The sequence below is a fragment of the Lathyrus oleraceus genome, chromosome 7 (genome assembly GCF_024323335.1).
Source record: "Lathyrus oleraceus cultivar Zhongwan6 chromosome 7, CAAS_Psat_ZW6_1.0, whole genome shotgun sequence".
Taxonomy (NCBI): domain Eukaryota; kingdom Viridiplantae; phylum Streptophyta; class Magnoliopsida; order Fabales; family Fabaceae; genus Lathyrus; species Lathyrus oleraceus.
This window is the reverse complement of record NC_066585.1, coordinates 180536292-180552058: the sequence shown is the minus strand read 5'-3', so window position 1 is coordinate 180552058 and position 15767 is coordinate 180536292. Positions and strand designations below refer to the sequence as shown.

The following is a 15767-nucleotide window of genomic DNA, read 5'->3' as shown; positions in this document are numbered from 1 at the left end:
CTTCGGAGGAGATCAGAAAGGAAGGATCAGAGGTTCCGGAACTATTGGTAATGGTACTCTTCCCTCTATATCTGATGTTCTCTATGTAGAAGAATTAATGCATAATCTGTTATCAATAAGTAAATTAGGTGATTACGGGTATGATGTAATCTTCAATCAAAAAAACATGTAAAGTCATAAATTAAAACAATGGATCTGTCCTATTCACTGGCAAGAGGAAAAACAATATTTATAAAATAAATCTTTCGGATTTAAAAGAACAAAATGTAAAATGTTTAATGTTTGTTCATGAAGAGCAATGGGTATGGCATAGACGCTTGGGCCACATTAGCATAAGAAAGTTATCTCAGCTAAATAAACTCGAGTTAGTCAGAGGTCTACCTAACTGAAGTTTTCTTCAGATGCTCTATGTGAAGCATGTCAGAAAGGAAAATTTTCAAAACCATCTTTTAAAAAGAAAAATATTGTTTCTACCTCTAAGCCTCTGGAACTTCTTCACATTGATTTATTTGGTCCTGTGAAAACAACATCAGTCAATGGAAAGAAATATGGACTAGTTATTGTTGATGATTTTAGTCGCTGGACATGGGTAAAATTCTTAAAGCACAAGAGTGAGTCTCACTCTGTATTCACTAGCTTCTGTTCCAAAGTGCAAAACGAATTTGACTCTAAAATCATCAGAGTCAGAAGTGATCATGGTGGAGAATTTGAAAATAAGTTTTTTGAGGAATTATTTGACTCTAATGGAATATCCCATGATTTCTCCTGCCCTAGAACTCCACAACAAAATGGAGTTGTAGAGAGGAAGAATAGGACACTCCAAGAGATGGCCAGAACCATGATCAATGAAACAAATGTGGCTAAGCACTTTTGGGCTGAAGCAGTAAATACAGTGTGTTATATTCAGAATAGAATCTCCATAAGATATATTCTGGAGAAAACTCCCTATGAACTGTGTAAAGGAAGAAAACCCAACATTTCTTACTTTCATCCTTTTGGATGCTCTTGTTTTATTCTGAACACTAAAGAACATCTTAATAAGTTTGATTCAAAAGCACAAAAAGGTATTATGTTAGGATACTCATAACGCTCTAAAGGCTACAGAGTATACAATACAGAAACCAAAATTGTGGAAGAATCAATTCATGTCAGATTTTATGATAAGCTTGACCCTGAAAAGTCAAAGCTAGTTGAGAAACTTGCAGATCTGGAGATTACCCTTGCAGGTTCTGACGAAAAGATCAAAGCACCAGAAGCATCCAGTACACAAAGTTCAGAAGGAACTAAAGCCCCATCGATCCCAAATAAATTAAAAAGTCGCCTCAACATATCTGAAGAGTTGATTCTGGGAAACAAGGATGAACCTATCTGAACTAGGTCAACCTTCAAGGCACCTGAAGAAACTCCTCTGGGACTAGTATCTCTGATCGAGCCTACTTCCTGTGATGAGGAACTTCAAGATAACGAATGGGTTCTAGCCATGCAAGAAGAGCTAGATCAATTCACAAAGAATGACGTCTGGGATCTTGTTCCTAAACCTAAAGGCACTCACATTATCGGAACCAGATGGGTGTTCAGAAACAAGTTGAATGAGAAAGGAGAAGTTGTCAGAAACAAAGCACGACTGGTGGCTCAAGGGTACAGTCAACAAGAAGGCATTGACTACAATGAAACCTTTGCCCTAGTCGCCAGGTTAGAATCTATTCACTTACTTGTTTCATTTGCTGTAAATCATTCTATCAAACTGTATCAAATGGATGTCAAGAGTGCATTTCTTAATGGGTATATATCATAAGAAGTGTATGTCAATCAACCTCCAGGTTTTGAAAATTCAAATTGTCCAGAACTTGTTTTTAAACTTAAGAAATCTTTATATGGACTAAAACAAGCTCCCAGAGCTTGGTATAAAAGATTAAGTAATTTTCTTCTGGAACATGATTTTATCAGAGGGAAAGTTGACTCCACACTCTTCTATAAAAACATTAATAATGATCTCATGATATGCCAGATATATGTTGATGATATCCTTTTTGGTTCAGCTAACTCCTCTGTATGTCAAGAATTCTCTGAGCTAATGCAGGCAAAATTCGAAATGAGCTTAATGCAAGAACTAAAGTTCTTTCTAGGAATTCATATCAATCAAGCTTCAAAAGCCACCTACATTCATCAAAGTAAATACATAAAAGACATTCTGAAGAAATTTGAAATGGCGGAATGCAAACCTGCTAAGACACACATGCATCCAACTTGCATTCTTGAAAAAGAAGAAGTTAGTCAAAAGGTTTGTCAGAAGCTCTATAGTGGTATGATAGGTTCCCTTCTCTATCTGACTGTTACACGTCCTGATATTCTATTTAGTGTTTGTCTCTGTGCCAGATTCCAATCAGATCCTAGAGAATCTCATTTAACAGCAGTTAAGAGAATACTCAGATATCTGAAAGGAACTCCTAACCTGGGCCTGATGTATGAGAAAACATCAGAGTATAGACTATCTGGTTTTTGTGATGCAGATTACGTAGGAGACAGAATGGAACGAAAAAGTACATCTGGAAATTGTCAGCTCTTGGGAAAGAATCTGATATCCTAGGCCAGCAAAAGACAATCAACCATAGCCTTGTCTACTGCAGAAGCGGAATACATTTCAGCATCCTTATGCACTACCCAGATGCTCTGGATGAAGAATCAACTAGAGGATCTTCAAATCTTTGAGAGTAACATTCCTATCTTCTGTGACAATACTGCTGCCATTTGTTTAAGCAAAAATCCTATTTTACACTCCAGAGCTAAGCACATAGAAATAAAACATCATTTCATTAGAGACTATGTTCAGAAAGGGGTAGTAATGTTGAAATTCATTGATACAGACCATCAATGGGATGACATCTTTACCAAACCCCTTGCTGAAGATAGATTCTTCGTCATCTTAAAGAATCTGAACATTCAAAATTGTCCTGAATAAAGTGTGCCTCTGAGTTAATGAAATAAGATTCTAATGTAAACAAAGTGGATTCTGCATATGACTCTGATACTCCTACCAGTTATAAGTCATCTGAGTTAGAAATCTCCAGGAACCGACCCTTTGGTATTCCTGAAGATCAGATAAAGCAAACACGTGGAGCACCTTGCGTCTGACCTTGGAACTTCTAGACAGCTGTCTAGCAGTAATCAAGAAACAGTCTCTTGAGATCTCCTCGAGCAGTGTACTGATTGTTGGGATTAGACATCATTTATGAGCTGTAATCATTCTCCCTCTAACGTGCATACTTGGTTTTTGTGCTAAACTCATGTTTTGTGTGTCGTTTTGCATGCGCCCCAATTTGGGTATTTAAACTCTTCTCTTCACACATTACACACTTTTCACTCTCACAAACACTCTTAACCTTCTTGCAAGTTCTTTTCTCCCTCAAGGCATTCCTGCAACGTGCACTCAAGTTCTTCAACGATCAACCAAGTTCTTCAACAACCTTCATGGATTCTCAACAACAATCAGTGTATAACTTATCTCAACAGATGAACTCCAATGAGCAAGCTCCAAGTTCAAACACTCCAAACCCATCTGTTGTCGGTGTCGTATCCACTCCCATCTACAAAGAACCTCACATTCTTGATCGTGAGCCTCATATCCATCTTGCAACACCTTTTGAAAAACTGGAAGTTTTGTGTGAATCACTGGTTGATTTTGATAACATGCGAAGGAACGGTGTCGACCTCACTGAAGAACTGAAGAATCAAGGTTGGGGAAACTACTTCCAACGTCTCTATGGTCCAGTTTACACAAACCTGGTTAAGGAATTCTGGAGATTTGTTGACGGTGACGATCACTACACCGTCTCCTATGTTCTAGGAGTAAAGATGGTGATTACTGAGAAATCCATTGATGCTCTTCTGGGCATGGACAAAGCGGGAGGAAGAAGAATTTACAACATTAATCCTAGGGCAAAGTATCTGTCCCATGAGATTAATCCAACAATCTTCCAACAGAACGCTGAAGGCAAACACTCCAAGAACAAGGAACTACATCAGAACCTCCGGGTCTGGCTGGAGATCATTTTGGGCACCATCCATCATCGCCCATCCTCAAATTCCTCAGACTACATCAACACATACCAGAAGTGCATTTTGTATTGTATCCACAAGGGTTTGAAGCTCTGCCTTCCTGCACTTCTCTTTAAATATCTCAGAGACTCTGTAAGAGATACCAGAAACAACATGAAGCCCAGAAACTACATTCCTTTGGGGAGGCTCATCTCTGACGTTCTGATTGAAAGTGGTCTCGTGGATCATCTGATTCAATTCAGACTCATGGAAGATGTGATGATCGACACTGGAAAAGCTCTAAACGCCCGCAATCTGAAAAGCATGGGGATTCTGGATCAAGTAAGGGTCAAACCAACTCTAGACACCTCCTGGGAAGCTCTTAAAGATCAGAGAAAGATTCCAAATGAACTCTATCTGTTCTCAAAGATCGACCCTCCAGAGGTAGTCATGTATTACTTAGATGATCTGCGAAAACAAGGAGTAGAGTTCTCAGACTTCAACTTAGACTGGCTTCCAGAATGTCCCCCAAACTTCATGAAGCGACCACGAGGACCATCTGAGAAGGCGAAGCAGGCGAAGAAAGCAAAGCTGGGAGAATCCTCTGGATCAAGACCTCTAGTACCTCTGACTGGATCTTCTGGTAAGTTTGTCTCTCTCCCTCCTTTTGTACAAGTTAAACCCATTGCTTCCTCTATCCCCCAACCAACACCCATATACACTAACTCAGAAACTCCTCTCTCAACCACCAGACCATCTAACCAACCCTCTCAAAAATTTAACCTGGCCACCACCTCTCTACCCATTTCGGAAGCAGAAATGCTAAACGAAACAACTTCACCTTCCTCATCTTCTTCTCCAGAATCACCACCTTACTATAACCTTTCCTTAGACATTGAACCATCTGACCCTCACTCCCCAATTCTGGCTCAGCTCCAAACACGTGCTCTGGCCTCTCAACAGGCAACGCAGTCCATTCATGAATCAGAAGTCACTTCGTCGCCCACAGAAGACCCAAACACAACCACATTTGACCCTCCACCATCCGAACCAATTCACGCTGAAACACAACCACCTACCTTATTAGAACTTTTACTATAGAAGAGAGAAATCATCAGTTAGATGTTGAGTTAATGTTGCAGCATTCATAAGTTCTTTGGCATGGTAGGTGTAGTACCCCAAAATTTGCCCCTCATTTTTGCTTTTTCATCTAACCCGTAACCTGAGACCCATTTGCCATCATGCATGTCTCATTCATACACATCATTCATTCATGATTAACACTTGCTAACGAGTATCATAGATTCAAGGCTCATGGTTGATAAAATCAGGGATTTGGCTTGAGGATTGTGGTTTTCCCTAATTGCTCGGTTCATGGCATTTGAAGACCTTTTGGTTTGCGAAATCGGATTAGATAACTTGTACCTTGATCTTGGGATTGGCAGGAAACCCTAATTGGAGAGGTTCCATACGGTGGTGTGCTTTGATTTGGGAACCCTAACTTCTTGGCATTTTCACTTGCATGGTGAATTATTTTTTTCTGAGGCATTTGATCAAGCATGATCACGCCTTGATCTTTGAAATTTAACACATATCTGGTTGTCTAGTTATCCACTTGGTTTTGTGCCTCATTTCACTCATGGGTCCATGCTCATCCAAAGTCAACCATTTGATTCTCGACTACATGTTTCATGATTCATCAGTACCATTACGCTTCCATTCATGGGGCCCTGGTCCATTCTCGTTCACAGTTATTCATTCATTATTATATATGTAGTGATAATATGTATCATCGCAGTTCATGTCATCTAATGTCCAAGGTCTTGCATGACGTGTTCCACAAGCATAAAGAGTTTCCTTTAAACTTGAGTCATTTGATTTGCTTGACTTAAAAGCCTTGTGATTATTTGTTAGTCTACTGCATGTAGATATTGGATTCATCACTGTGACATATTGATTTTGGTTTCAAATGGATTCAAGTGCCAAGCTAGTTTTAATTTCAGAATTGATTATGGTTCAAATTGATCTTAAATCAAAGGGATGGTAGAGATTCAAGTTAGTTTTGATCTCGAGTCAATTTTGAAATGTGAATTGATTGTAGAAGTCATTAACTTCTTAATATTGAATTTTTCTTGGAGGTCCATTTTAAATTGCTAGAATTGTCTCCTTTGATTTTTAGGCCCAATATCCTTAGGCCCACTTTAACCCAAGTCACATTATACCAAGTAAGACAATAAAGGAAATGCAGGTACGGGTGAAGGTTCGGTGCCATATATGCCATGTCCAAAACGGAAACAGGTCGAAATGCGTTGAAACGAACAACGGCAGCTAAATGCCAAAACATATGTACCAACTCCAAACGCCGAAAGCTACACATTATCAGAACCCAATTCTTCAGTAAAACACATTATAATACAACTAAATCCCTAATTAATCATAACATTTGAACCACTATCCTTCTACATAATCCAAGACCCTTGTCCAAGTCCAAATATCTAACTCTAACCCATGATAAATATAATTCACCCTATTACACCCATTGCCTATATCCTAATGCAAATAACTATGGCCAAAGCGGAAACGAAACAGTTATGACGTGAAGCTGCAAATGCGAGCCTTCCAAACTTTCATTGCAGCATAGCCAACAGCCAAAAGGCCAAGAAACGGCAAAACAACCTGCCTTTCAGTTCTAATCAACCTGCATACTTTTCGACCTGCAGAAGGAATATTTTTAGCAGAATGTCAAATTCATTCCAAAGTTCCATTACATCATAAATCATTCAAAACCATTTCTCACATTTTACTTATTTTTAAAGCAAGTACATCGCCATCTCAAGATTCAAGCAAGTCCTTGACGGCAACTTCACATAACAATCTTCCAAATATTTAATCCGATAACTAACATGAATAAAAAAAAACTCTAACATAATTTGAGTCTAACGTTGCTACTTCAAATGTTGCAAAAGTACTAATTGAGTTAAACAATTCAAGCAAGTTTCATAACTCAATTCAAAAGCATTGCCACTAATAAATCAACGGTTTGCTAGTTAATCGAACAATTAAGTCACCTACAATCTCATACTAGCTATCACTATCCAAACCCCATTTGATGTAACTTAACTCACCATTACACGTTCGCAACCAACACTTGATCCCTAGTGCACTATCAAAGTCTTCACGCCGCGTATAATGTTGCAGCAGCAAGGTGATAGCTCTTGGTTCAACTTCACAACGTAGAAACCTGCAGCAATAACCACAATCCGATTAACTTAAACCAGCTAAATTTCACTAACATAACTAACTTCCATTCAATTACTAATGCATCCGAAATACAGTTAAACCAATTTCAATACCAAACCAATTTCATTCAGTTTCTATTTATTGTAACATTAAAGCATCATGTGTTAACAAGCCAACACTTTTGGTTGACCCTGCTGATAGGACAGTAGAAAGAGACTTATCACTCATTCATGAATTGGGTCCGAAGCTTGTATATGCCGATCATGATCCAAACACACGGCACTCACACTTCCACCAGATTTTGCAGCAGCAGCAATTGCAGCAGGTGGAGCATCCTGCTTCAGCGGCTACAGTCGTCGATACAAAACAGTGCCGTTGAAACCAGGTCATCCCGTATCGTCTGCCGAACCAACATAGCCTCCACCAAAGCACTGTGACCTGGGTTCAAAAGGTCTCTCCCTGCCTGTTGTGTCACCCCACGACCCGGAAAACTGCGCTCTTCCATGCTATAGTTCTGGTTCGTCATCAATTATGTCCAACAAGGCACCACGTCCTGCAACAACAAGCCATGACTAGCCTCACAAAAACCTGCAGCAAGTCATCCAAAGCAAATTCACATAAGCCGCCATAAATCTTACTCAACAATCATTGCAAATACCAGCATGAGTATATTGATAGTATTAATCACAACCTAACATTCAGCGACATCGCGGCTTTACGTCAACAGCAGGGCATATAAGAGAAAACCGGCTGTAATACCAACTCCGCGGCGTTGACCATCATGCCTATGAAACCAATTTAACCTGCAGTCATAAAGCTCATCCAAGATTGTGCGCAATTGTTAAATCTATGTGTAAGTAAGGGTGATTACCTGTTAGCATTGGAACTTGTCCCACATCTCGTGGGGGATGTTCGCAAGTAAAGCCGGATGACCGGAGTTGGCAGATTTGGATCCGACAGATGCATTCTGTTTTTTGAATGGTGTTGCAGCTGGTCATCTCGCGACGACAAGCCTCTTGTTTCATACCACCAGGCGGGGTACGCACGAAAGCCATACTCAATATGAATTAACTAGAAGCTGGATTCACATCCAATCCAACCTAGAAACCCAAGAATAATATGTCACTTCATCATCCCAATTCCATGTTCCAAACACTCAGTAGCATGCAACAGTTCACCGCATTTTTACCCTACCCTTTTGTTGCTGATGACAAATAAAACAAGAATGGGCTGCGATTTATCATGGGGGTGCTGCTTTGTATTAAGTCACAGTATGGAACGTTGGACGATGATGTCATCTTTTTTCACCACATTTGATCCGTGAGATTGTTAAATAAGTGTCGTCACAAGCGTTGTGAACCACGAAAACTCTTTGGAGCCAAAATGCAATTCAAAATAAACGGGATCCATTCAAAAGTGGGAGATTCGTTGTAGAATAGAAAAATAATACCTTAACAGAATTTACTTATAAGAAAGCTTTAGAGGATGAAATCCAAAATAGCTTGGACTCAATCCTTTCGTCGGATAAAGAGATGAACTCCAGATTACCTATGAGGAGAAGTAGCAAATGTCGACGAGAGAAGTCCATGGTCTACTAAGCTGTTTCCAAAGTGCGTTGTGATACTGGAACTTGACCGAACAAAAGACATACGGTGACGGAGGCCAAGGATAAGGAAAAGTTATCACCCTGTTTATCTTAACAAATATAGTCCTGGTTTTGCGGATAACATACATGAACAAAGGAAGCAACTCTTGTTGAAAGGGATAGAAAAATGTAACTGACAAAGGGCCATTAACATCATTGAAGCCAATGCTGAAATCAGTGGACCTAACACATCATTTCCCTTGGATAATTCAGTATGACAGTATGCAGGGTTTGCTTGACGGTCGGGTTCCCAATTGTATCAACCTGCGGAATTGCTACGAAATTAACAACAAGACCGAAACATCTATCAACTACATCAACAATACGCATGCATAAACAGTCCAAGGCATTGCATTTATCGGTTCATATCAGCAGTCCATTTGATGATTTAACAAAGCATAACAAAGTTTAATAGCAGAGTTTGCTAACACTCAACTAACCAATTCAAATGGATTTTTAACCAACCAAAAAAGAACTAACTTAAAGCTTGATAGAGTTCATAATGAAACTTTTCATTCTTTGATAACAGAATTCTATTTTGGAAAAACTCAACACAAGCTAGGTCACTGTTTGCCTTATATAGATGCAAAACAGAGTGACCTGTGATAGCAGGTCACCACTATATCTAAACTGGCAGCTGCCAGTAACACCTTATACAAAGTGTATTATGTCTATTCTAAGAGATATTCTAATACCCCCCACAAATTCATGGGGAGCTTGCAACCCTGAGTTTGTGCCTTAACTCCAGAAACTTGGTTGAAGGTAGAGGCTTGGTGAGGGCATCAGCAATTTGATCAACACCTGGAATGTGGGCCACAGTAAGTTGTTTAGCTAGAACCTTTTTCCTTACAAAGAAAAGATCAATCTCCATGTGCTTAGTTCTTGAATGTAATATGGGATTGTGTGCTAACAACGCAGCAGATTGGTTGTCACACAAAACAAGGGGCTGTTGAGTAGGGATAGATAATTCCTGTAAAAGAGTTTGCAGCCAGAGAAGGTCAGCAGTTGCTTGAGCTAGACTTATGTACTCAGCTTCTGTGCTGGACCTGGCAACAACCTGTTGCTTTTTGGACCACCAAGAAACTAAATTACCTCTAAAGTATATTGCAGCACCAGAAGTGCTTCTCCTGTCATCTGGGTCTGAGGCCCAGTCGGCATCACAAAACACCCTTAGAGAAGGTAGTTGATTAGGTGAGTGAGGAGAAATATGTAACCCATAATGGATGGTGCCCTTGAGATATCGGAGAATTCTTTTTACTGCAGCCCAGTGAGTCTCCAAAGGATGAGACATGAACTGACAAACCTTGTTTACAGCATAGGCAATGTTAGATCGAGTAATAGTGGCATATTGAAGTGCTCCTACTACAGACCTATACATGAAGGGATCTGCCAAGGCTGGAGAGCCAGTTTTAGTAAGCTTGCAAGTTGATTGAATAGGTGAATGAACTGAACTGCATTCAGACATGTGGGTTTTGTGCAGTAGGTCTCTGAGGTACTTGGACTGAGTCAACAGTAATGAACCTTGGGCAGCAGCTTTAACTTTAATGCCAAGAAAGTAATCCAAGGTACCCAGATGCTTGAGGGAGAAGGCAGAATTTAACTTAGCAATAATGTCCTTTAAAAGAGAAGGACTGTTACCAGTGATGATTATATCATCAACATATACCAAAATGTAGACAGTGTGGCCAGCTGAACGAAGAATGAAAAGAGAAGGGTCACACCTGCTGGGTTTAAAATGGAGGTTAACAAGGGCAGTTTGCAACCGTTCAAACCACTGTCTGGGGGCCTGTTTAAGACCATAAAGGGCTTTATGCAGTTTGCAAACTAGAGAGGCGTTAGAGTCCACAAATCCAGGTGGCTGCTCCATGTACACTTCTTCAGTTAACAGACCATTTAAGAAGGCATTGTTAACATCAAGCTGCTGAATTGACCAACTTTTAGTGAGTGCAATAGTGAGAATCAGCCTGATGGTAACCGGCTTCACAACTGGAGAAAATGTCTCATTAAAATCAAACCCTTGCTTTTGATGAAAACCCTTAGCAATCAAGCGAGCCTTATAACGGCTAACACTGCCATCAGGATTTTCTTTTATGCGAAAAACCCACTTGCAGCCAATGGCCTTCCTGTTGGGAGGAAGGGAAACAAGGGACCAAGTCTTGTTATGAGAAAGCGCCTCAAATTCTGCCTGCATTGCTTCTTTCCATTTAGCATCAGCAAGAGCTTGTTTGACAGATTTAGGTTCAGCGTGAGTGAGAAGTAATTTAGGTTGAACAAACCCAGACTTTGCTCTAGTTTGCATAGAATGCGCATTTACAAGAATCTTAGAAACTGGAACAACATTAGAAGGGATTAAGGCCTTAGATGCAACAATGGATGAGGATACAAAGTCAGATCTAGAAGTAAGACTAGTGGTAGAGTCAGACACAGCAGGCTCAGGTTCCAGAACAGGACTATCAAGGGAAAACTGCTGACTAGATTCATTAGAAGCTGCCAGATCATTTGGAGTGGGAGTAAAGGGAATGGCAGAAATAGGAATTGGTTTTGGAAGGCCTGATTGAGGTAACAGAGATTGCAAAGAGGACACAGAGTTGGATTTTGACGAAATTGAAACAGGAGGTACAACCTTGGTGGTGAACAACTCTAAGTATGGGAATCTTGACTCATTAAAGAGTACATCTTTTGAGATGTACAACCTACCAGAAGGTGACAAACACTTATAACCTTTGTGAGAAGCAGAATAACCAAGGAATAAGCATTCATGAGATCTGAACTCAAGTTAATGAGCATTATAAGGTCTCAAACAAAGGGAAGCAGGCACAACCAAAAACTTTGAGGAATTTATAATCCGGCATAGATTTAAAAAGTAGGCAATAAGGAACCTGAGACTGAATGGAAGCAGAGGGAAGTCTATTAATTAAATAGACTGCAGTAGAGAAAGCAAAATCCTAGTAGGTTAGAGATAATGAAGCTTGACTCAACAGTGTAAGGCCCAAATCCACAATGTGCCTATGTTTTCGTTCAACTACCCCATTCTGATGATGAGTATGAGGGCATATAACTCTGTGTACTATTCCCAGTTCAGTGAGGAATTTGCTGGAGGGTCTGAATTCTCCACCCCAATCTGACTGGACAACTTTAATAGAGTGTCCAAGTTGAAGTTCCACTAAAGTTTTGAACTGTTTGAAAATACGGAGTGCTTCAGCTTTGGATTTAAGTAGATAAATCCAAGTGAATCTAGAAAAGGCATCCACAAAAGAGATATAGTAACTAAACCCTTGAGTAGATGGTTGAGGTGAGGGACCCCAAATATCACAGTAGACAAGTTCTAGAGGAAAATTGTAAGAAGTGTGTGAAGATGGGGAATGAAGTCTATGAGCTTTGCCAGCACAACAAGCAGAACAGAAATGATCATGACTTTTATTATTGAAGGAAATATTACAGCTTTGAAGCACAAGCTTTAGAGTATTGACATTAGGGTGGCCTAATCTTAAATGCCATACATTGAACAAATTAGGAGAAATACTAGTAGCATTGATGCTAGGTACAACTTTATTTGCAGAAACTAAAGACATGGCAGGACTGGAGACATTAAGCAGAGGGAACTAATAAAGACCATCTGAGCCAACTTTACCAACCAGGAGGACAACATTAGACACCTGAGGTTTGACAACACAAGTATCAGCTGTGAATAAAAAATAAACATGATTATCACTGTAAAATTTGCTGACACTGATAAGATTTTTAGTGATGGATGGAACATGTAAAAGATTTTTAAGTGTGAGAGGTGTGTGAGGTTGATAAGTTGAGAGGAAATGGCTAGAACCAGTAGAGTCAATAGGTAGACCTTGCCCATTGCCTATATAAATCTGATCAGGTCCCTCAAAAGAAGTGACTTGTTGAATGTTGTTAGCATCATTGGTAACATGAAATGAAGCACCTGAGTCTGGATACCAGGATGCAGCAGAGGTTGAAGGAGCAGCATTAGCAATGAAAGTGCTAGGAGCCAAAGACATAGCAGGCTTTGCTTGAGGAGTTGTAGGCCTTGTCCACACATTTGCAGGAAATTGTCCATAAGGCATTTGAGGAGTGGACTAAGGAGCAGTGTTATAAGGACTTCCATAATAAGACTGAGGCTGGAACTGTTGGTTGAACCTGTGCCAACAGTTGAGGGCTGAGTGTCCAACTTTGGAACAAACCTGACATTGTATTCCAGAGTTTCTGCCACCTCTACCTCTTCCACTTTTACCTCCTATATTGAACCTTCCACCTCTAAAACTGGAATAATCAGGTTCAGGAGTATGAGAGGGAGGATTGGAAGGAGAAGAATCAGTGTATCCAGATTGAGTAGTGTCAGGAGAGGTAGGTTGAGACGTGGCATGAGTGAGATTAAGCGAAGCCAGATCAGGGACTGATTGCTTCTTGAACTTGTTCAGCCTCAATTCATGAGCAATCAGAAGGATTTCCACTTCATCCAAATCCATATCTCCAAACTTGCTTTCAACAACAGAAACTACAGAAGCATACTCACTAGGAAGGCCTTCAAGAATGACATCGATGTGATGCGTGACTGGAAATGGATCACCAATCGATGCCAACACATCCACAATCGTATGAATTTTCAATAGATAATCAGAAACCGATTGCGAATCAAGAGTTGAAGCACGCAATTCAACGCGAAGTTGACGTGCACGCGCGCGAGTCTGCTTCTGGAAATAATTGAACAACCGATCCCAAAGTTGATGTGAATGCGTGCATCCAAGAACACGTGACAGGATCTCGCTCGAAAGCGTCGATTGCAACCAAGACAAGAGCAATTGATCCTTCTGAAGCCACGACGAGTACGTAGGACTGATCGTACCTTGACGACGAGCTTCATCGTTCACGAATTTCGGTGGAATTTGAGTGCAAACAAGATCGGTGAGGTTGTGCGCGTTGATATATGGCTCCACTTGTTGGCGCCAGAGATGAAAATTTTTCTCATCAAGCTTGTACGCGATCTTGAGAGCGAACTGCAAGCGGCGTGATTCATCAATCACCGCCGCCGCCGACGGCAAGGTTGGGGATGTAATATGAGCGGAAGACGGTGAACATGACGACAGGGATGACGCCATGGATCGTAACTGACTAAACTGATACCATGATAGAGTTCATAGAAATCATAATGAAAATTTTCATTCTTTGATAACAGAATTCTGTTTTGGAAAAACTCAACACAAGCTAGGTCACTGTTTGCCTTATATAGATGCAAAACAGAGTGACCTATGATAGTAGGTCACCACTGTATCTAAACTGACAGTTGCCAGTAACACCTTATACAAAGTGTATTATGTCTATTCTAAGAGATATTCTAATAAAGCTCAAGTTCATAAAACTAGTTTCAATTTCAAAATCCCTAACTAACTGAGTTTGCTATCAACTCAGTGAGTCATGTTCAACTAACTCCTAACCACATTTAACTAACTCCTAACCTCATTCCTAGCCTAACCAAACTCCAAACCTAAACTCTATTTAAACAATTCACCTCTCTCATTTTGAGAATCTTTGAACCTTGTGTGAATCTGTGCGAATTCTCTCTGCAATTTCTTCCCTCGCCCTCACCAGAGCTCTATTTCTCTCTCATAGAAGCCATTGAAGCTTCACCTTGAAGATTTAATTTTGCTTGAGCTAAACCACCATACTCTCACTCTGCATTGATACAGTTCAGAAGAAGAAGAAAGAGACGAAAAGAAGAAGAAGAAGAAAGAATCAAGGTCAGAAAGCTTACCATTGGATTCTCCGATCATCTTCTCCAGTATGTCATTTATTATTCCATATCGTTTTCTCGTTCTGAGCTCACCAAGACGTAGCACTTAGGTTAGGGAGTAGAACCCCCATAGTATTAGGGATTGATCTCCACCGAACGCCATTTAATTTGACTTGTAGATCGTTAGGGTTCCTTTGTTCAGCGGTTCGATTCAACCGGTACAAGAGCTGTTTCGTAATTCCATTGTCATATTCGTACTCATCTTGATATCGCACATCCAATGGTGGTGGTTGTAACAGCCCAAGAAAAAGGGGTGTTACAGTGGTGTTTAGGTGTAAGCCACTACCGGCGCCGACGACGGACGCCGACGCGGTGAACCACAGTGGACGGTGAGAGAGGGATGAATGCGCGCATGAAGGAGAATTTGAATTATGTTGACTTAGACAAGAGGGAGTTTGGGCTCAATTTCATCCAGGCCCATGCAATTTGCTTACCACACACCACACATTGCCAATACACCCCTTTAATTAGTGAAGGAAATGAGAACTGGGCATGACCAAGCCCATTAATACCTTTTACTAATTCCCCACACGTTTCCAATACACCCCCTGGAAGTGTTCGTTTTGGCCTTGGGCTTAGACGTAGCCCATGCCTGTTTTTGCTCATACACCATCCTTTTTTGACATTGCTTCCTACACCAAAAAACAGCTTTGGGCTCATTCTGAAGCCCATTGATCCAATTCTGTTTTACACTCCCATTTTCAATTCACACCTCCATTTTAATTGATTTTTTCTTTTAGTTTTTAACTGATTTTTGCAATGTAATTAGGCTAATTAGGATAATATTAGATTAATTAGGTAATTTTGACAATTAGGAATAAAATCTTGATTTTTAGGATTTTAGTTTTAATTAGGGTTTTATTAGAATTTTAATTAGGACTTCTTATTAAAATTTTAATTAGGACCTTGCTTAGATTTTAATTGGTCTTTGATTGAATTTAGAATCATCCCATTTTCAACATTAGGATTAGAATTCATATTTAGGATTTAATCAACTTTAAACCATGGTTAGAATTTGATATATTTTGCAATTGACTATTCTAC

At 40.0% G+C, this 15767-nt stretch overlaps 1 protein-coding gene across 1 annotated transcript; it reads right to left on the bottom strand.

The window, feature by feature from the left end:
* Positions 1-6382: 6382 nt before the first annotated feature.
* On the bottom strand, positions 6383-15080 carry LOC127100654 (uncharacterized). The gene is made up of 4 exons (XM_051037898.1): positions 14685-15080; positions 8824-9184; positions 7161-7276; positions 6383-6749 (listed from the first exon to the last, which is right to left on the bottom strand). Exons 2-4 carry the CDS (start codon positions 8922-8924, stop codon positions 6625-6627), a joined length of 342 nt encoding a protein of 113 aa, XP_050893855.1. The 5' UTR covers positions 8925-9184; positions 14685-15080; the 3' UTR covers positions 6383-6624.
* Between the last annotated feature and the right edge of the window lie 687 nt (positions 15081-15767).

Coding starts and splice junctions, on each gene's coding strand:
- LOC127100654 (XM_051037898.1), bottom strand. CDS start 8,924: ATGTCTTTTGTTCGGTCAAGTTCCAGTATCACAACGCACTTTGGAAAC. Junction 7,277..8,823: donor TTTGCTACTTCTCCTCATAG/GTAATCTGGAGT, acceptor TTATTGCTGCAG/GTTTCTACGTTGTGAAGTTG. Junction 6,750..7,160: donor TTGGTTGCGAACGTGTAATG/GTGAGTTAAGTT, acceptor TTCCTTCTGCAG/GTCGAAAAGTATGCAGGTTG.